We start from the raw sequence: 24,303 nt of genomic DNA on the forward strand, positions 1-24,303 counted from the left end.
TTTCCGAAAACGGTGAGTTACAAGCATATATGCAAGATATGTCGATGACATCATCGTGCTATGGAAAACGAACATAGACATCGAAGTATTCATAGAGCGGTTTAATGACAACCAGTATGGCCTCAACGTCGAGCTTGAACAGCATAGTGAGATGGCGGTACATTTCCTGGACCTGAGCATAAAGTTAGGGGAAAACAGCATTAATACCTCCATATACCGCAAGACGACAAATTTCCCGACTTACATACCGCGGAATTCTTGTGACCCCTACCAATACAAAATTGCGGCGTTCAGAGCTTTGGTCAGAAGGGCGCACACGCACTGCTCCACACGGGAAGCACGGAAACAGGAAATGAGGTACCTGCGGGAACTGGCAAAAGAGCACGGATTTGATGGATTAATTCGGAGATTGGAGAGGCAATATGCAGATGATACAAGTAGGACGCCACCCCCCAACGGCGACATGGGAGAGCTAACACAACGAATGGTACCAGTAACCTACAATCCCAGGTTGGCATCGTTATATAGAAGTATCGCGAAAAAACAACGAATACGCATAGCATACAGACGATGCCCGTCGATGTTTCAAATACTACGTAATGATAAGGATGAACCGGACAGAAGAAAACTACCAGGGGTGTACGCGGTCCCTTTAAAGGACCATAGATTTGATAGAAATTTAATGTACATCGGCGCCACGAAACGATCAGTGGAGATTAGATGGAAGGAACATCAGCAAGACATTGGGGCCAACAGAAAAAGCACCGCACTTGCGATTTACGCCTCGGACCCGGAAATATCTGCGGACTTCGCGAATGCAAAACTCATCACCACCACTCGCCACACGGACCACCTCAGATGGTTGGAGCAAATGGAGATTTGTAAAGCCTTCGAGTACTCCCAACCAATCAATTCGAAGAACAAGATGAAGCTATCTTTAGCGTGGCAGGCTCTAATTCAAGACAACGGTTCGAAACAATGAGGGCCAAATGAATAAAACAAGGGCCCTTAAGGAGAAGTCGCATCAAAAAAGTTACGATCAGACTGACATTGGATGATTACGTCACGAAGATAAGCACGTGATCGTCGGACGAAAACTTTGGAATATTGGATAACACGCGGTTTCCTTAGATTCGGAATTCGGACGATTCGAATTTTTATCCGTTGGGAGGATAGTATTCAATGGAACGGTCGAAAAAGAAAATTTCGCTTGAAGAAGGACCTAGTGAGGGTCCGAAAACGTTTGCGTAACAACTTGGACTGCACCGGTTACAAGGTTTTTCTTTTTGCATTCATTTATTAGTCAATTCTATATTTTTCTGGTGATTAAAATCAGTTTTTTTGCAATTTCTGCTGTTTGCTGCAATATAGGAAACTATGAGTTTTGACAGATTATGTTTTTGATAAATCCTGAACAATATAAGAAAGATAGCTACATCATACGTGTAATTCCTAACCTTCCTATAGTAAATTTGTAGTGGTTCTATACTTTTGTGGCACACTGTATTGAAAAACTAAGCTTATTTCATATTGGAAACACTGATGAAAGAATAGAGGATAGAGATTCCATAGTATGTATAATCTGTTTAGTAAAAGCTCAGAATTTTTATTACTCTATTATATTGTGCTGCTGGATATACCATGCTTTTTCTTTGTCTCCTGCCAAGTGTTTTATAATAAGGGGATACTGTACAGTAGACCCCCCCTATAACACGGGTTCATATAACACGAATTCATATAACACCACAAAAGAATTGCAATCGTGTTCGTATAACACGTTAAAAGAGACTCGTATAACATGGTAAAACGTCATCGCCAACTCGTGTCACGACAGGATTGGTCGAATCTGGACCAATAGCGGACATTGCACAAACTGTCGAGTTTAGACGAGCAGTGGACCTACTAAAAACCATTTATTATTTAACGGCCATAAAAATTATATTTATATTAATCATGTCTCCAAAGTTCAGCAAATTTTTTGCAAAAAAATAACTTATTAGGAAACATGCGCTGGCTGTTCGATGAGCCGCTTTGCGATGAAAACAAGCTTAAGCAATGCATCGTCGAATGGTGCACACTCGGTAAGTAATCCTACAATTTTTTGTTTATAGCATAGTTTATATGGATTATTCCCAAAAAATTATACATGTTTTGAAAATGTTGAGTCAAATTAGTCTAGAATCGGTTAATTTTATGGAAGAAAACCTTTCAAATAGCCGTAGCCCCTAAACTGCACACGTGCCGGGCTGTGATTGGCTCGTGTATTTCAGTGACTCGTACAACACGGAACATATCTACCGTGTTATAGGGGGGGTCTACTGTATTTCCATAGCTTCTCAATCATTATATAAAAAGGATCTGCAGTTCTCTTCTTCCTATCATCATATCTTTACATTCTTAAATAAAAATTAATGCATTTAAATATGATTAAAAAAATAAAATCAGATATTTCCTATTTTAAGTTATTTAAACTGTCTGAACAAAGATTACATACTAACTTATATGCCAAACAAAGAATCACATCAGTATGATTTGATTTCTTTGTCTATGAAGATGATGATATTATATAAGCTATCAAGAAAGTAATTTCCATTTGGTTATTAAAAAAACATTAGTACAATAAAAGGAATTTTATTACACAAAGGTGGATTGAAAAGCTTCCAAAATGACAATGAAAACAAAATAAATTATTTCCAAGTTATGCTTTCTTTTTCAACATAATCCCTTCAAATCTTAATGCCTGATCCAACATTTCTGCAGCTTTTCAATTCCTTCCCAGAAATTATTTTCCTCCGAGGCTCCCAAAATAGCTATTTACAATCTCAATCACCTCTTCATTGGACCAAAATCTCTTCCCAGCTAGAAATGTCTTGAGTTTCAGCAACAGGTAGAAGTCTGAGGGAGCCAAATCCAATAAATATGGTAGATTTAGAAAATTTTGTACTTAATTGCTGTCAGTTTTTGCTGAACAACTGCATTTGAATGAGTGAGCACATTATCATGGTTAAACTTTTTCTTTATCATTCTTGGATGATTTTTCTGCATTGCTGCTTTGAGCTGTCCAAAAGTGTTGTATAGTATTGGCCTGTGAAGTTTTTCCTTTTTTAAGATAGTCAATTTAACAAAATTCCTTTGGCATCCCAAAAAACTGATGTGCGCATGCTCCATTAGCCAGTGTTTAGCACTTGTTCAGTTAGCATCTTAGTGTCGCTTGTAATCATACATTTTCCCAAACTTGTGTTCACACATATTACGTATAAACATCAACAACTATAGTCCGTTATATAATAAAGACGCCAAACGATATTCCAAATTCTTGGGCTACGTAAAGGCTATAATTACATACTAGAAATTAATTATTTTGATTAGATGTAGGCAGTTATGCATCCATCTCATATTAAATTTAAAGACCGATTCCAAATTAAATTCCAGAAATGTCTAAATTAAAAATTGTTTATTTATAATTATTAAATTTAATATGAGATGAAAACATAACTACCCACCTCTAGTCAAATTAATTAATTTCTACTATTTAATAATAGCCTTTACATAGCCCAAGAATTTGGCATGTCGTCTGGTGTGTTTATCAAACAAATTATTTTGGATTTTTTTTGTTTTCTGCAAACCAAATTCGCATTTCAAGTTGGTTCATTCCGCACTAGAAGAAAATATGACGATTCATGCTCCTTAACGATGTTTATTGTATAATTGTCATTCAATAAACACTATACATAAAATATTTGAGTATTTTTTTCGGCATGAAACTGAAATGCATTATCATATTTTACATTAATTTATATGGGAAAAATTGTTTTGCATTATGAGTAAGACTCTGGAACTAATTATGCTCGTTAAGCGAGGTTCCACTGTATTTATCATATCACATTACAAGTTTTTGTATTCCAATATCATAGAACTCCATCACATGTAATTTCAGCCATGTGTGGATGTTTGACTGCAACTCCTCCTCATCGTCAAAGCACCATGATGCTAACCACAGCTTCATGTGCATTAAAAGATGGTAGCCACTAGGTGCCAAGTTCAGGCTGTACAGAGAGTGATCAGACAGTTCCCAATTGAATTGTTGCAGCTATATTTGAGTGCACATGTATGCAGGTGAATAGTTTTGTAAGGAACTGAGTCCGAACGTTATTTTTATTTTATTATTATTTCCGTTTTATTATCTTTTGTTTGGGGTTTATGTTTATTTAGGACGAAGGTTCCCCACCACTCTCTTGTTAGTAATGAGAAATGAAGATAAAACAACTCACGGAGAAATAAGCGCCGTAGGAAAAAATCTTGCGCACTTGCGCTGCCCAGCGGAAGTAACAGTCCGCAGAAAAAAAATGGAGGGGGGAGTCCCCACAATCACTAGTAGAGAAATACTTGATAAACCGTCTTAAACATCCTAGAAAATTATGATAAATATTTTGTAAACAGTTTATAAGCTTTGTCGGAAACTTAAAGCTGCCAGAAAAGAAAGTTAATGTTAGCAACTAAGTATGTAAATAAGGGGAGTAACCCAGCTCAAGTGTGACGTCACCTCACAGTATAAAACCCGTACGTTAACCGAAGAAGGAGAGGTGATTTCCAAACAGAGGTGATTTCCAAATCGAGGCGACTGTGAGAGTGAGGTAGATTCGAAAGCGAAGTATTTTCTGATAGAAGTCCAGATTGATAATTGGATGATCCAAGGTGTTAAAGAGGAGTTCGATTGACGATTTGACGATATCGAAAGTATTGAGGAAATAGTTTTCTTCATATAGTGAGGTGACGGATAGACGTTTAATTAGTAAGAGATTTTGTTCCTAGTTTCTAAGAATTTGATTTGTCGAATTTCAAAGGGAAATTAGTATTAAGTTAAGCTAAGTAGCTAAGTTTATTGTCGGATTGACTTGTTGATTTTCGTTAATAAATTTTGTTTGGAATTATTGATATTTGTACGTAGTACGTTCTAGTTGCTAATTAAATATATTTGAACTTTTGATCTGACTTGATATTTGTCGTTATTATTACTAATTTTTCGGTGCACGCTTAAAATCCCAGGCCTGGCAAACTAATCTCGAATCCGCGTAAAGTACCCGTTAGGTTAACGGAAGTTTCACCGACCGTAATTATAGTCGGTTTACTAAGCTACTAAAAAAAAAAATTAAGTACTTTACAGTTTTTTTTGAAAACACTGCACCATTGCTCAATTTACACTCATTCATTATGTTCTCTCCATATACTTCACACAACTGACAATGGATTTCAACAGCTTTATAGTTTTTAGCTAACAGAAATCTAAGTGCACCTCACAGCTAGTGGGATTCTGAATGGCAGCATACATTTGAACAGCAGTTGTTGCAAGATGACAGAGAACACAATCTACACTCTGCCACAGTTGGATATGTATTGACTCACTCTATACTGTTGCCAAATATGGCATTGTTATCTCCATCACTACCAGCACCATGTGAAAACAGAAGTTACTTTCCAGATAGTCCTCATAGATAAGACAAAAACAATACTCAAAATAAGTACACAACTATTTTTCTTAAGGGCTTCATTTTTCACCCAATTGTTTTTACATTATGTATCTCCTTTAAAAAGTTTTAAATTTTAGCAATCATCAAGTAATTATAATTGGAAGTTACCATCTTTGTTGCCTTTTAAACCACAATGCTTGCAATGCCACCTAAATCACATGATCATTATTTTTCCCTACTAATGTGCTATTTTTCTAATAATTTTTCTAATCCTTGTAGATTTATTCAATATTTTGTAAAATGCAATAATGAAAGATAATTGACAACACTGTGAGAAAAAGAATCTGTTACCTTTATAGTTTGATATTACAAATATTTTAAATTTTAAATTACCCATAGATTTTCTTGGTTTACTTCTTGGGCTGCTCAATTCATGGCGTCGATCGGGTAACAGGTGATATGTTTTAGCTTCTTCCAATAACTCTCTGCACTCAGGTGAATTGTATATTGCTGGGACTGTACTAACACGATCATTCAGATAATATGGGCTTAATAGAGGAAGTCTTATATGTTCCATAATCTAATTTTTTCGAATTCAAAAAGTTTATATTAGTTTCAAATCAATCATGTCTAAGAAATATTTTACATTATTCTTTTAAAAATTGCTAAAATAATAAACTGTTAATTTTAATTATATTTTTAATTCTAATTACAAATTACTTTTCTATAAATATAAAATTTTTTAGTAAAATGAATTGGCATTTGTATTTTATCCAGGATTAATAATAATCTTCAAATAATCTTGACTAAAGTTAACACTGTTCAATAAATCTTAAAATATTTTAGTAAGATTTTATTCTTATGTGATTGATCTTAATATTTCTTGTTAGTTTTAATATATTCATTTATGCCATACTAAGACACATAAGGAAAAAAAACAAAATTCAGAACTTAATGAAGTAATAAATAACAGAAAGAATTATTATTTAAAAATTTTGTTTATTGATTTTCAAATTAACAGTGAAAGGAAAAACATATGAATTAGATCTTTACTAGGTTTCTCATTTCCCAGTCTTTTGCTTATCCCAGGATAACTGTTTCCCGGGATAGAATTAATTATTTTTAAAATATACAAAATATCTTGAAATCAAATGATATAATTATTTTTCATTTTTTAAAGTAATTTAATATGTTTGCAACCTCCAAATTCATATTAATAATGCTGTGTAAGATATATATTAAAAATTACCTATGAATTACGTAGAAATTTTCACAAATAGAAAAAAATTTATTAAAGTTTGCTGGAAACTACATACAACAACAACAACAATAAAAAGGCTTTGAACTGAGTTGAAAATTAAAAAAAATGAACCTAAAAGGTAATTTTCATGTTTTAATAAAACATAATACAAAATATTATTGTAAATTTTTATAATAAGATTTAATAAGATTTTAAAAAGCAAAGATGGTCAATACTCCCATCACTCAATCTGATTCTTATTTTAGTAATGAAAAGTCCTGCTACCGAGAATGCCCTTTCCGATTCAATTGATGTGAGTGGAATTGTGTTTAATGCATTTAAAAGAAGACGGATGTTATGTATTTTTTCACCTGTAGCCTGGAAGATTTCTAGTTCATTTTCGAGATTGTAGTACTTCTTTTGCTCTCTAGTATTCTTGATTTGTCTGCCTCGGCTGCTTTAATAGCGGCATCAAGTTTATAGTCCAATAATTCGGCAATTCGTTTGGCTTTAATAATTAGGTTTATGAAGAAAAACTTCATACTTGCAGACTTCATACTCGTTTGTATCCTTGCCCAATTTGCACAACCTGGCGTTACAGCTATGCAGCTATTGAAGCTACTGGGCATGGTTAAAAATTAAGACAGTATAAACACAATTATTCCAGATATTACAGGTTCTGACAAGTAAAGAATTTTCACAGTCCTGCCACAAATAAGCTACATATTGATTATTGACCATTTGTGACATGCCATAACAAGGAAAAATTAAAAAAAACTAATAAGTAGGTTTAAAATTAATAAATACAAATGTATTCTGATAGTTTATGAGTTAATTATACTTTCTATTGGCAAAATTTCCACAGCCTTAACATAAAATAAAAAAAAGTGAACTTTTAAGAAATTTGCGGGATTTCCCAGGATGCTAAGTATTTCCCGGGTTAAAAAAAAACAACCAGGATCCCAGGATCCTGTTTGAGAAACCCTAATCTCTACACAGTAAATTAAACAAGTTTCTATTAACTTGTTTTAATTATCTTTCTTGCATTCACTTCAAATGTCTTAATGCTTCCATATAAAAAAAAAATATGCAACATCAACTGAAAGAAACACTTTATTGGAAGAACTGAATGATATATTTACTTAAAATAACAACAAATTTGAGTCTCATTTGAGGTCTATTTCAAAATGTTTTCTCTATAAATGAATTTCATTCATTCTCTCTTTAGACAATAAAATAAATATTTCTGAAACTAAGAAGTAATTAAGACACAGTTTCATTTAAAAAAACATGTGTAGTAAGAAAAAACATACAAACTGATTTGCTAAAGATTAAAAGAATAAAAATTTGACCTTCTCAAATTCTTCTTTCCTGACTTCAACATTATAATTAAGCCATAAGAGAACTGCTTCAAATACATCTTCTTCTTTTTCAACTTCAAGCTCATCACTACTTATAAATTCAATCAATTTACTTCTACTTAAAGTTAAAAATTCTTCTTGTTGTACTACATCTTGAAAATACCTATTTCACCATTTTTGAGGAAAAAATTGTTTTTAAATTAATGCAATTAGAACATTTTCATTTCAAAAGTTTTTGTTCAAATTTTAGTAGACTATTATCAAAAAATGAATTTATCTAATCTGAAAACATTATTAATATATTACAAACAATAAATACTGTTACATAATTACATGTTCATTTTAAATAATTTATTTTTCAATTATTAAATGTTATTTTTCAAATTTATCATTTATAATTTATTTCCACTTTTAACTGAATGCATGTATTGTATTATTAGTGGAAGTAATAATGTAATAGCATAAATAATTTTTTACATGTAGAGTTTATTAAAACATTTTAAAATGTATTTAGAATTATATAGTATGTCCCAGAAAGGATAGTCCAAGCTTATATTTTTGGGGTCTATAAAAATTTAAAATTTTGAGAGTATTAATAAACCAAAACATGCATCTTTTCCTGCTATTTTCACCTTTACCTTTCACCTTTAAATGTCAAAATGATTCTAACTTTAAATTTCAAGTAGAAATCCACATCTTGTGGCACATCATTTTAAAGGATTTTTAATGGTAAATTCAACTTTGCAATCAGATTCAAAGTCAAACAAACCATCAAATTACATCAAAACAACATGCCACAAGACATTGGATACTATTTCAAATTTTAGTTATAACCATTTTGATTTATAAAATCAAAGGTAAAAACATCAAACTAGTATAAAAATATTCAGTTTTTTGATCTACTGACACTCAAAGTTTCAAATTTGTATATTTACTAGGATCAGAGAATATAAATCTTGAACACCTTTCCAAGATGCAATATACAGGGTGTCCACTAAATAATATCTATCCAGATGCAAAAGAGATCATTCCAGCATTGGTTAGGTTAGATTGTACACTGCAGCAGATACAAAAACACCAGATATTATGTTGAGCATGACATGCACCCATTCTGCTGCTATCTATAACAAGCACAATATGCAGAGAATGCCACACAGAATTTTGATAATGCAATAAGATGTTAAATTTATAGCATGATCTATCACAACTTTCTTCAGCACATTTTATAGTGATTAAGCACTGTTTTCCTGGAATGGAGTGTATAACAATCACAATAGCATTTGTGCAACATTTGGCATAGCATGCTCCATGATGCAAGCAACATACACAACACCAAATATGTTTTACCCTAAATATCTGGTGTGGAATTTGGGGTGAGCAGCTTCTTTGTCCCATACTCATTGATGGCACCCAAAATAGTGACAGATATCTAAACATCCTAAATACAACAGTAAACAAATGGATTGATGATTTGCCATTGGTGCAACTACAGTAGGTTTGAGTACCAGCAAGATGGTACACTACTTCCATTTCCCAACAGATGTGCATCAGTAGCTTGCAGAATGGTTTAGCAACCTCTGAACAGGACAACATGAACCTGTTCCATGGTCATCCATAATGCTACACTCAATATCTATGTCTCTATATTTCCATTTTAAACATACTCTCTAACAAAAAAAGAGCTTTTTTGATATAAATTTCTGCCATGTTATCTTTATCCTTTACAATCAGAGATTACTAAACTCCATCTCAACATCGGAAAATAATAATAACTACCTCTTAACCTGTTACCAGTGTGTAATCCCTCTTCATCCAAACTTGTAACTCAAAAAATAGGTGTATACAAACGTTTTCGAACCACAAACGTCAGTTCTTCCTCAGGCAATACGAATTTTGTTGGAACTGCTGTTCGAATCACTTCAAATTCGTCGAAATTATGCTCGAATTCACGTTTTCCATTTACGTAATACTGAGGCATGCGCATTAGGTGACCAACTCGGCTATCGTAAACAACCATATGCTATCACATATAATCCATATGTCATAAGGCTCTATGCGAGATAGCGAAAAAGAAACACGTACGCATCGCCTACAGAAGATGCACGACATTATTTAACATCTTAACCAACGGAAAGGATGAACCGAATAGAGATAAGCTGGCAGGAGTCTACACCATTCTGGTTATAGATAGCAGATGGGACAGAAACCTTCTATATGTGGGCTCCACCAAACAATCTCTAGAGATTAGACTTAAAGAGCACGCCATGGATATTCAGAGGCAAAGAAACACAACAGCACTGGCAACGTATGCATCCGATCCTGATGTTCACCCTGAATTAGATAAAGCAAGAATTATCCGCACCGCACGGCACCCACACCATATCAAATGGCTGGAGGTGGCCACCATATACCTAGCCAGCCTTAAGGAAAATTGGTGCATTAATTATAAGAACAAGATTACACTTTCACTAGCATGGCAGGCTGTTATGAATGGTAGTTTATGATAGCAGAGTTGGTCACCTAATACGCATGCCTCAGTATTACGTAAACAGGAAACGTGAATTTGAGCATAATTTCGACGAATTTGAAGTGATTCGAACGGCAGTTCCAACGAAATTCGTATTGCCTGAGGAAGAACCAATGTTTGTGGTTCGAAAACATTTGTATACACCTATTTTTTAAGTTACAAGTTTGGATGAAGAGGGATTACACACCGGTAACAGGTTAAGAGGTAGTTATTACAATCAGAGATTACTTGTATATTATGCTAAATCATCTGAAATTGATTCCCTTCAGTTAAAATAACTGAAGGGAATCAATTTAAAATGTACAAGTATATGTGTGGTGGTTGCTTACTCCAGTGCTAAAATAGCACTGGAACAAGCATGCACCACATGCATACACTTGTGCAATGTTGGAAACATCTCTTTTGTCCCTGGATAGATGTTTAAGTGGATACCCTTTATAATTAAACCAAATGATCAGCCAAATTATCGGGCTATTATATAACTATGTAAATGATTAGAAACTAATTAATTTGTCTAAGAGCAGATGCTTATGCTGCCATCTTAAATTAATTTTAATAATTATAAATTAATTTTTAATTTAGAATAACTGGAAGAAAAGAATTAGCCTGGAGCAAGATTTGAAGCTGCAACTCCTACATACCATGCAAATGCATTGCCACTCTACCCAGACCTCCATCCAATCTTCACTTCTAGAACTATTAATTTAGATATAACAATACTGGTTAATCACAGCACTGACTGAGGATGATTTCAGCACTCACTATCTCTCTCTCTCTGTGGCACTCAGCCAGCTATTGCTTTTATCCTGGCATGGTTTATAAATATCATCATCATCACTAAACCTGAACTCATAGTTAAATTATTAGAAACTAATCATTAGTTTATAATCATTTACTTAATCATATAATATCCCAATAGGTTAGCAGATCATTTGTTTAACTATAAAATTTGGTTTAGAGATGTTGATATATATACACACCTTTTATAGATAAGTTGTGAATACAATTTCAATTAAAGCAAGCCATCAGTTATATTAAATAAATATCAATATTTTCTATTACTAACACATTAAAATCCAAAATACATTTGAAATAATTGTAATATGTAAACAAAAATTTTTACCTTATAGTCCCATTTTACTATTATAAATCATTATATTATTATTATATAAGAATAACAGTTTTAAAATAAAGTATAGACATTTGATTGTAAATGTTAGAATATTAAAATGTATATTTTATTACAAACTTACACAGATGAATAAATATTTTTATATATGTTATCAATTTTATTTTTGTTGTAACAAAATTGAGAATACAGTGGGTGATCAGTTAACAAACAATTTTTCAGACAGCAAACAAAGTCTTGGAATGGATTATATTCGTTAACGAATCACCCACTGTACTTTTAAACACAAAATAAATTTTATAAGCATTACATTTAAAAATTATTAATGAAGAAATATGTATATAAAAAAAAATTCCAAAACAAAAAAACTCATTTTAATTAATTTTTATTGTAATTAAAATACTTACTTTAAAGCAAATTCTTTAGCCTTTTGTTGAAGTTCAATACATGCATGAGTTTCAGCAAAGCAGTGAATTCCTAGACAATTTGATTCTTCCATGTGGCATTCTAAAAATCGACAGCAAGCATCTCTGACAGGGAGCACTTCTAAAAGGTTAGCAGCAGATAACAAAACTTGGACATTGGCTTTACTTATAACTACTTGAGCAGTATATGCATAATCTAGTAATAACTGTAGAGTTTTCGGTTCAACTCCATTTAGCACAACTTTATTTTGTTGACTTTCTGCCATCTCCCCAGCAAACATAGCCTAATATTTAAAAAATGAGAAATTAATAAATTGTGTATTTTATATTATCATCGCTAAAACTATAAATTCTATTTAACCATAAAAAGCACTATATATTTAAACTTAAATAGACATTATTTAATAGATATTATCTGTAATTATTGAATATATATTGATTTATTTAATTTTCAATAAAACTTTAATAATTTAATTTCAAAATAAGAAAAGATTACTTTCATTCAATAATATAATTATACTACAAACTCATGAATAATTTCTGGAAATCTTAAATATATATAAGAAATTAAGACTACATATATATATATATTGTTATAAGAAAATAAATTGAAAAAAACAAGAAGTTTAAGAATAAAATACAAAAAATGGATTGATTATTTGGAAAAATGTATCTGTTAAACGATGGTTATGTTGCAAAATGAATAAGTATGATTAAATTAAATGCTTTTTACTACTTTCTAAACTATATCATACACATTATATTATCTCTTCCCAAATTAATTTTATAAAAATGGAGACCTTATCAGTTATTTTATATAAGCACGGCATGTCTGAAAAGTGAAGATACAATGGCTAGTAATTCATTCAAAACATTTTTATTTGACAAAATGTCCAACACACCTTATTTACTGGTATATGCATTATTTATATACATAATTACCACCATTGTCCAAACACTTGTTAAGTCTGGGATACAGAAGCTAATAACCAGAGTCATAGAACTCTACCGCTTGTTGCCAGACCACATTTCAACTTCATTTTTGATCCCATCATCATCATGAAGTGTTGTCCTGCAAGATGTTTCTTCAAATGAAGAAACATCTTGTTGCTTCCACACCTTGCTCTTAGTGACTTCCACTTGTTTCTTCAAGTGAAGAAACAAGTGGAAGTCACTAAGAGCAAGGTGTGGGCTGTATAGTGGATGGTTGAAAACTTCCCACTTGAATCATTCAAAAAACATTTTGGTGACAATTGCTGTCACATGGACTTGAAGCATGAACTGAATGAAGCATGGACTTAGACATTTCCAGAATGATTTCATGCAATTATCTTATTGTGAGACACTAATTTGCATGAATTGCTTCATCAGTTCTTTGAAGAAGTTTGTCAAAGATCACAGATGGCCTACCACTCCTATGTTTGTCATGAACATTGGTCCTGCCTCCAGAGAAGCATAGCACCACTTTCTTAGATTTTGTCAATTCAGAATGTTCTCATAAACGGAAACAATTTGTTTTGAATATTCACTGGGTTCTCATCTTTTGCATTGAGAAAATGTATGATAAAGCACACTTTACATTAGTGGGATTCTGAATCAGCACAGCCATTGTAAGTATGTGCTACTTAAACCAGACTCAATGTAGTAATGACAAACAAATGCAAAAAGTGCATGAAAGGTTTAAAGTCAAATCGATTATTGTCAACATATGCACTAAAACATTAGCTTTCTGCTTATAAGCGATGTATCTTTACTTTTTGGACACATCTCATATATAGTTATTACTAGATTAAGCATATACTGCTCATATATATATGAAATGACTAATGAAAATAACTATATATACAACTGAATAAAAATTAGTGATGAAATTTGCCATGTGTCCGAGTAAATACACTATGTAGTTAGTGTTCAAGTTGCAGAATAAGTATCGGCATGGTTTCATAAATACTACAATAAGAATTAAGAAAACAGAAATGGCATAATTCATCAGAAGAAGATGCATAACAGTCAGCATATAGACAATGGATACAGGACCAAAGTACAAGTTGGCTGAAGAGGAGCGTCAACAGCCTGAAACGTGTACAAGCACTTAATACACGTATCAACTGAATAAAAATTAGTGATGAAATTTGCCATGTGTCCGAGTAAATACACTATATAGTTAGTGTTCAAGTTGTAGTATATTTTCCTCAATTTATTTTCATATAAGCAATTTGAACTTTGGCATCTGGTGAAAAGCACTGATCTTTGAACATCTTTAATTTTGGGAACAATCAGAAGTTTGATGGTACTAGCTCTGGGCTACAGGTTTGTGTGAAATTGCTTATCACTTTAGATTCTTAAACATCTTTGCTGTTTCTTTATTGCAGAATGATTCTGTGTTAACATAGTACAAGAAAAAGATGGTTCTCTCTGGTCTTACTTTATGAATACATCTCTTAAATGTTTGGAAGATTTAACATTACTTCATCAAATCGTTTTTCATTTTGCATGCAATCTTCCAATGCTAAAAATTCAATTACTGATTGCTACTTTATACAGAATGAGAAAGACAGGTTCATGTTTAAACTAGAATTGGAAAGAAATTTAAAGATTGCAAGATTGTCCAAAGTAACATACAAAAAAGTTTTTTAAATAATTTATTTACACATATTACACTCATGTTATTTTTCTACATGGTCTCCTTTTTTTGTCTAAGCACAGTTGCCAGTGCTCAACCCACTTGTCACAGCATGTTTTGGATTTTTCAGGTTTTAGTGACTGGTAAACTGCAGAACCCAAATTGATCTAAATAAGAACCATCCTCCTCAAGAAGCAAATTCCAATGTTTCAAACAACCAAAAATCACTAGAAACAAGATCAGGTGAATAGGGGTGTCTAATAGTCTCAATACACTGTTCCAATTAGAAATTCTGTGACAATTCACACCCTATGCAGTAGTGCATTGTCTTGATTAAAAATTTGTAAGCTTCACCATTTATTAAAAATAATATCTCAAATACAATAGTAGAGATAACACACTGCTACTGGTAACATTAAAATGACACATCAGAATGCAACTTTATTACTGGTTTGCATTTCTGTACATAAGACCCTCATTGGCCATACATAAAAATATATAGGTATCTGTTGTAGAAACAAATTTGCATAGAAACTAATAAAAATTACAAAAATCTAAAATTTAAAACATTCCTGTTCAAGATTTATTTTCACCCACACTGCAGAGTTCTATGAAAATTACATTATGAACAGGCCTGTTTAGATATTGTTGGACTGTTCATAATGTAATCCTCATAGTACTCTGCAGTGTGGGTGAAAATAAATCTTGAACAGGAATGTTTTAAATTTTAGATTTTTGTAATTTTTATTAGTTTCTATGCAAATTTGTTTCTACAACAGATACCTATATATTTTTATGTATGGCCAATGAGGGTCTTATGTACAGAAATGCAAACCAGTAATAAAGTTGCATTCTGATGTGTCATTTTAATGTTACCAGTAGCAGTGTGTTATCTCTACTATTGTATTTGAGATAAGCTCTTTTATGATTCACCATTTATGATAATGACTTTTGGAACAGCACAGAAAAAGATAACATCTTTCTGATTCTAGAAAATCACAAAAAGAACTCTTCGGAGCTTCCTACTTACTTTGCTAAAATGTTTCTAGTAAAGAAGATTGGTTGCTCCTCATCTGAACCAACATGTGTTTGAACAGAACCACTCCACTATTATAAATACAGTAGTGAACCAAAAATCGAAATCAATTGGGGACTGGGGTTGTTCAGATTAGGGATTTGTTCCGATTACCCATTATGTACGAATAAATATATTAACCTGTCCGATGTTCAAATTTTTCTCCGTTGCGTGTCGCTTCGTGTTGAATTTTCGTCGATTTTAAGCCTAACGAAAATTTTTATAATAATAATCGAGGCTATCGTATTGTTAAAAATTATTTCTGCATTTTGTACAAACAAAATAAATATATTGAAGAATATAAAAACATGAAAATTATACTTTAGAAGTAAATTTAGTATCAAAAACATTCGATTCAGCACGACACAGTCCGACTGAAAATCGTGCCGATTACCGGGGTTCCGATTTACGAGTCTCTACTGTACCTGTATTAAAATCATTCAGCAACATCTCTCTGATTGGAAATGGAATGTACCATTACATGTCCAAACTGATATGAAGATCTTTTTATACTATCCATCAGCATATTTACATTTTAAAACATTTTGAAACTCTAAAAATGTTGTTTTAGTTAGGCAAAATTATAAATTTGAAAAACTCCCAATAATCTAATATTGATAAAGTTTGTTTTCAAAATATTTTAATTCTTTCCAAACACCTCATAATTAATCCTTCAAATCCTCATTTTGAAAGCAGGTCTTAGTGAACTAGTCTATAATAAAAATTAAGGAATATCTGAATTTCAATATTCATTCAACAGCAATAAAAGTATCAAAAAAGCAATTATTTTATTGCTTTCACTAGTTCAAATACAATCATCTAGGAAACATCATAAAGTATATGATACATTATAATAGATCTGGAAAAAGAATTTGACTCTTTATATGTGTCAAAGTTAGTGGAGAGAACTGGAGGGAAAAGAAGCTGCAAGTCAGTTTATCAGGCCTATTTTATCCTTATTTATAAATTAGAAAATAAGCTTAGTATTAAATAATGATATTTACCCAAAATTTCGATCTCCTAGAAGTAATTCCTCTTTCTCCTTACTTAATCTTTATTTTACACAATATACACAATTTGTATTAATTCTTCAAATAGTATTCAAGTAAATGATACAGTTTTTAATGTAATCCTATAGGCTTATGATTTGATTGTACTGGCTCCAAATATAGTGATTTTGCAATATAAAATTAACATAAAAACATTTTTTGCATAAAAATTGAACAATATTTACATAAAGATGACTTGACCCAGGATTATCTTCATTTTGAAGTTTTAAAAGACTTACATAAAAAAATATATAATTTTTAAATAACTCACTACTCACCACACCAGAATTACTTCAGAAATTACGTACCCAGAACCTTTTAAGGTGTGATCACATATAAATATCGACAAACGAACATTTTCAAACCCCTTCTGGGCTCTGCTTCAGGTTCCAATCAGTTTCTATATGGATGTTCAATATCTGTTAAATATCAGTTCATTACGCACGTTGTTTAAATTTTCAGTTCGATCGTAGGTTCGACAGGATTTACGAAAAACCACGTCGCGCATGCGCGACAAATCAGCCTGTCCATGTATAACAGGTGACTAGAGCATGTTGTGAATTAATGGATATCAAACATCCATATAGAAACTGATATTTAACAGATATCAAACATCCACATAGAAACTGATTGGAACCTGAAGCAGAGCCCAGAAGTGGTTTGAAAACGTTCATTTGTCGATATTTATATGTGATCACACCTTAAAAGGTTCTGGGTACGTAATTTATATAATTTTTTTGAGTCTATTCCTTTTATCTTTTTCAGTCCTCAGAAGTAACAATTAATTGGTTTGAAGATATAGTGTAACCTTCATTAAAACAACAATTATAAAATATTAAAAAATTTGCACACAAAGTTAAAAAATGATCAAAACACCAACCTTTTATTTTAGGCTATGGCACTTTTACAATAAAACAATGATAAAAATTTTTCACAATATCTATCTTGCTTTATAGCCTTAACATTTTATCTGCTTCAAACTCTCTGGTGAAAAGGATAAATGGAATAGACTCAAAAAAATTATATTTTTTTATGTAAGTCTTTTAAAACGTCAAAATAAAAACATTTTTGGAATTAATTTATTTAAAGACAAAAATATTGATTTTTGGTAATAATATTAAAATGACTAATGCTGAGAAAAAAATAACTTTGATAATCAACTTATTCAGATTAGTTAATAATGTTACATATCTTGATGTGGTTTTTAATTGAAATGGTAACTTCAAATCAAATCTAAAAATCACACATAAAAAAGTTAAACTTTTAATTAATAATTTATTTGTTTTTCTTCTTTGAAAATTAAAAATGTTCAAATTCATATAAAGGTTATATAATTCCATAGATAATTTAATAGTATATTATGCAAATTCAATATGAACACTGGATTATATGTGTAACAAAAAATTATAATTGACATTTCTTTGTTAATATGTAAAAGAAATGTTCCAGGATACACATTGCAACCTGAGCTTAACAGGTTACCAGGTTGATGAGAAGTTTTTACTTAACTTTTAAGTTGATAATCTCCCTACTCAAATGATATCGTAATCACTTGAGTAGGGACGAGTAATACATTTGAAGTGCATATTGAAGTTAATACATAACAACAAAATAAAATGAGAAAACAGTTACTTTACATCATTTCTGATCACTGTGGTAAGTTTGGAAAAAGGAATTACAATAAGCAGAAGTACATCAAGATTATTAAAACCAAACAAGAAGCAAATTATTCTATTAACAAGTTTTCTTGCTGTTTTTTCTATCTAAAAAGAATGTCAAAAATTTACTACTGATTAAAATTTTAAAGTGATAACACCATTCAACCAATATTAAAACAAATGTTTAAGTTAAAAAATAATCATTTAAACAAAAATAAATTATGATTTTATAAATTTATAAATTATAAATTTATTGTTTTAAATACATATGGTGTTTCAAATATATTGTTTTAAATACATATGGTGTTTCAAATATATTGTTTGAAAAATCTGAATAAAATTGGAAATATGGCTATGTTGTTAACTCTTTAAACCCAAGGTCAGCCAAAATTGTCTTAATCTGTTTGAGATGAAATCAGCCAAAGGTAAAGTTGTTTGACTGGTTTTGCTATACAAATTTCCCTTGTAGACTGAAGAGTAAAACCAATTTCATGTCCAGGTACATAAAAAGAAGATATTGTCAAAGCTTAAAGAGTTAACGAATAATGTCTTCTCGCACACTATTTTAAGGATCAAGAGGTTCTAGGAAATTGTTTTTCACTCTTGGTATCAATATATATTGCAAATTCCAACTGTGGTTTATTTAAGAGGTTGTTAATCTGTTATTAAATAAATTTCCTGTGTATATTAACAGTACCATATTTTCATACAAATAACCTAAGAAAACTGCTAGAATAAAAATAGTCTTCACATAATGTATCCACAGAATACTCCATGCCTGTGGAACAGCAATTGCTTCATAGATGCAAGTTTATAATTGCAATTTAAATTGAAACAGGGTGCAGGTGATGTGCTAAACTGTTTGTTAAACATAAATAATTCATAGCTAATCCTCATGAAAATATAGTATGTACATTAATTTTACAAAAAACTGTTACTAATGCACTGATCCGAACTTTTCTCTATACCATATTTTAAAAGAATCTGAAAAATATGGTCTGAAAAAAACAATATAATATATTTTAATAAGTTCCATAATGTTTCAAAGGATAATTATAGAATTCGATTGATCAGCTTTACAAAATATAGAGCAGAAAAAATAAATTGTATAAATTGCAAATTTTTTCTTATTATTAATCATATCATTAAAATGACTATTTTTCAATACAAATAGTTCCAGACATCACCTGTAACAAGGTAAACACTCTTTGTAATTTAACAAACTAATAAATAAATTTATTTACTGACCTTAAAATAGGGACTAAATGAAGCCAATACAACTCTGTGGCAAGGATATTCTTCTTCTTCTACACATAATGTTACATCACAAAATGTTTTTGTTAATCGCAAACTATTTAAACCAGCTAAAACCTGTCAATTTAAAATTTATATATTTAAATAAAAATTAAATGTTCACAAAAAATAACACATTTTCTGATATAACTTTTAAAATATTTCTAAAACCAAATTTAAATTTGAAACTTAAAGCACTTTTTCAATTTTATAAATTAAAATTGACTTCTTACATTACTTCATCTATAAAATAATTATATAAACAAAATTACAACCCAGACAAAAAAAAGAAAAAAACCCGGACAGCATGTTATTTTGACCCATCTCTAGATTATCCTTCAATAATATCAAACAAACATTTTGTAAACACTTATAATTATTTTATATTAGTAAACTTTTATTATAACTGAAGATTTCACATGAAAAATTTTCATGTTAATAATACATAAAAAAAAGTTATGAGCAGTTGAAAAAAGCACGTGTGACCGAAAAAAAGCTCGGATGAAGCCATTTCTGACAAATAATATCTAACAATACATTAAATGTGTAAATGAGCTGAAATGTGATACTTGCATATTTTTCTTATTAACATTTTTGAAGTGTATTTGTTTAATGAAAATGGCACCTGTAAGTGTTGATGTACAGTACATGAAGTAATTATCATCCTTCACAGACAGGACAAATCCTTAAGAAAAACTGCAAAGGAATTAAAAATTGGTAATTTCACGGTATGGGGGTATTGTTTCAAAATATCAGCAAACTGGTAAGATTCATCCAGAATAATCAACTGGAAGGCCAGCAACTGTAACAGAGACTGATCACAAGCACCTTTGTGAAAAAAAATCGAGGGGCATCACTCAGTGAATTAGTGAACAAATGGAATAAAGTTACTGGAGAGGACATTACAAAAGAAATTTGTATATCCATCTGCACAAACTTGGCTACAGCTTCTACTAAGGAAACATTATTATTTTTTACTTAACAATTATGACAAGTGATATTTCTTAAACAAAGGCAAAATACTTCTTACAAAAACACAAAAAACCAATTGAAATGGGCCAAAGAGCACCAATTCTGGACATAAAAATGAAAGCAGGTTGTTTTTTAGTGATGAGGCAAAGTTTGAAGTCTGCATTGGAGGCAATAGAAAAGTCATTAAAAAGCAAGAGGCATTCCATCATGACTGTTTACAGTGCACTGTAAAATTTCCAGCAAGTGTTTATGGTGTAGGTTGCATGTCAGCCCAAGGTGTGGGAGATTTGCATTTCATTGAGGGTTCAGTAAATGCAACGAAATACAGTAGAGCGTCGTTTATCCAAATCAATTGGGGACTGGGGTTGTTCGGATAAATGATTTTTTCGGATAACCGATTACGTGCAAAAAAATATATTAACCTATCCAATGTTCAAATTTTTCTCTGTTGCATGTCACTTCGTGTTGCATTTTTGTCAATTTTAAACCAAACGAAAATTTTTATAATAATAATCGAGGCTATTGTATCATTAAAAATTATTTCTTTATTTTGTACAAACAAAATAAATATATTGAAAAATATAAAAACAAATAAATTATACTTTAGAAGTTAATCTAGTATCAAAAATGTTTGATTCAGCATGACACAGTCCGACTGGAAAGCTTTTGGATAACCGACGTTTCGATTAACTGGCTTTTGGATAAACAACGCTCTACTGTACAGTACCAACAAATATCTTTCAGGAAAACCTATAACCATCATTAGAAAGATTACAATATCACAGACATTTTATTTTCCAGCAAGATTGTACAAGTTGCCATACTGCTAAAACCAGCAAAGCTTGGCTGGCCCAGCATAATATATAGAATTTTAATTCTATATATTATGTTATAGAATGTAGAATATGTTATATATAGAATAACATATGTTATATGTTATTCTATATATTATGTTCCCTATAGGAAATGTGTGTGGTAAAATTAAAAAAAGGATTGAGAAAATGTCCTCAAAGAAGTGTGGATGGTTTAAAGCAAAACAAATCAAGCAAATGTGGGATGAAATTACTCCAAATGAATGCCTGGCTCTTGTTGATACAATGAATAATCATATAAATGCTGTTGTATAATCCAAAGGTTAAATATTAATGTACTGTCCTCAGTATTGTTTGTCAGAAATGGCTCTGTCCAAACTTTTTTTGGTTGCACAGGCTTTTTTCAACTGCTCATAACTTTTTTATATATTATTAACATGAAAATTTTTTATGTGAAATCTTCAGTTATAATTATTTTATATTAGTAAACTTTTATTATAAGTGTATAAAATGTATGATATTATTGAAGGCTAAGTTATTGATAGATTAAAGTAACATGCTGTCTGAGGTTTATTTTTGGGGTTGTAGTGTAAAAATGAGATTTCTATATCACCCTTGTCAGAATAATATCAAATACCTTAATTCTTCCTCAGGCAATGCAAAAATTCAATTTCTACTTAGAATTCAAAAATCTCAACTTTTTTATTTTTTCAGCTATTATCACACAGGAAAGTATTGTAATCATCACAAATTTTAACTTTGTTATTATTTTCCTGGCTGTTTTAATGTAATATGGGTTATATTCCTAGCTGTTATAATACTATAATCATGTCACATTTGACCCTGTGTTTTTGAACCCTGCATTGTCAGGTGAGATCGGGTACCTCACCCGACAATGCAGGTGAGGGTACCCAATCTCAATATATGGGTCATATACCATTTGTGCAAGGTCAAGGAAGTCCCAGTCAAAGTTTGCACGGAGAAGGGAAATGACATTAACAGAAAATTGTTTTCAATTTCAACCTCCTATTAAGGTGGTTACTTAATAGCAAGTCAAAATTTCTTGGAGGGTGATGTTTATGAGAACCATGTGGAAATAATTGATCCTCTCCTAGAGGAAAGAGAAATACATTTTCTCTAATTTACAGACAATCATTAGAAGTGTAACCCAACCCTTCAGGGAAAGTGGAAGTTGTGGGGTGAAAGGGTGATAACATGTATATAAGGAACATTGATGCTATTTGCATCATCACCTCTATAGCAACGGACCAGGGAATCAATCAGTATGAGAGAAGCAATGAATCATCTGAACTAGGAATTTAGAGACAAACTGTATAAAAACCATGGTTCTCAAGGACACAGGATCCTCTTTGTCCTTCTAATCCTCTTCATCTGTTGGTGCTTTCCATCCTTCTGCACCCTTCTGTTGAAATCTTTAAAATAAGCCCATAAGAAACCAGTCCTTTTTCCACAAAAGGGATGGAGCAACTTGGCATGATTTGCCTCACCCAGTACAAAGACCTCTGATGAAAAGACCCGTGGCCAGAACTCCAAGCCCAGACCCTGACTAATGCTAAGAATGAAGGAAATCTTCAGCTGTACAGTACTTAACATGAAGATGGTTGCTGAAGGCAATTGAAAACATTCATTTTCCTTTGGCATTTTGTTTTACAAGTTGGAGTTTTAATTTATGTAAGTGATATTTATAATTTACTTCCAGCATATAGTGTGCTTATTATTTTTAAAATAATTTTTATATTATTAATTATTATAAACTTTTTGAAACTTTATTTCTATTTTTAAAAAAAAGAATAAAAGAAATGGAAAAATAATGATTTCAAGGCATTTTATCAATGTTATATAATCTCTCTATTCACCGGAACTTGTAATAATAAAAGAAACCCTTCTAATCTTTTTTACCCGGTGTGGTTCTATTTTTAGAATCGCTTCGTTCTAGAATCGAATTCGCTTCAGATTAGCAAACGTTTTCACAGCCCCTCCTGGGCTCTTCTTCAGGCTTCGTCGAATAGGCCGTTAACATTCGAAAATATTCAATTTAAATTTCTTTCCGGAATATTATCACGTGCGGCAGCTGGATATTTGTACTGCGCATGCTCGATGCTCCTCTCCTTTAAACGCTGTTTTCTAGGACAACCTGCCATGCGCTCGATAGGATCATTTCGTCCTTATGATTAACGCAGGTGTTACGTAATCCAGCCTTAAATATCTCTATGGCTTCTAGCCATTTCAATTGCTGTGGGTTATAGCTGGGTATAATGATTTTTGCCGCATGCAGGTCCGCCGTTATCTCCTCTTCCGACGCGTACGTCGCCAGGGCCGTGGTGTATCTACCGTGGTGTATGTCTGACTCGTGCTCCTTTAATCTCACTTTTAACGCACGTTTCGTGGAACCAATGTATGTTAATTGTCTATCGCACCTGTGATCTTCTAGTGGTATCATATATACTCCCGGAAGCCTGTCGGGGTTTGGTGGGTCTTTGCCGTTGCTTAATATTCTGAAGAGAGTCTGACATCTTCTGTACACGATGTTAATTCCTTGACGGTTGGCCACGGTTTTGTAAATGGATTTCAGCACTGGATTGTATGTGATAGGTATCCTTTCATTTTCCTCTTGTGTGATATTCAATGGTTGTGCTGTTTGCTTATTTTC

At 31.7% G+C, this 24,303-nt stretch overlaps 1 protein-coding gene across 2 annotated transcripts in view; it reads right to left on the bottom strand.

Moving 5' to 3' along the window:
- The window catches only part of LOC136976934 (kelch-like protein 20), a 62,175-nt gene that overhangs the window by 20,107 nt on the left and 17,765 nt on the right, over positions 1–24,303 (bottom strand). For both annotated transcript variants that reach the window (XM_067272322.1, XM_067272323.1), the window contains exons 3-6: positions 19,804–19,926; positions 12,133–12,434; positions 8,061–8,232; positions 5,862–6,048 (exon numbers count right to left, since the gene is read on the bottom strand). In XM_067272322.1, the coding sequence (XP_067128423.1) occupies positions 5,862–6,048; positions 8,061–8,232; positions 12,133–12,434; positions 19,804–19,926 (784 nt within the window). The remainder of the gene's footprint in view (positions 1–5,861; positions 6,049–8,060; positions 8,233–12,132; positions 12,435–19,803; positions 19,927–24,303) is intronic.

Source organism: Centruroides vittatus, unplaced genomic scaffold (assembly GCF_030686945.1).
Source record: "Centruroides vittatus isolate TY-2023 unplaced genomic scaffold, ASM3068694v2 contig_436, whole genome shotgun sequence".
Classification (NCBI taxonomy): Eukaryota; Metazoa; Arthropoda; class Arachnida; order Scorpiones; family Buthidae; genus Centruroides; species Centruroides vittatus.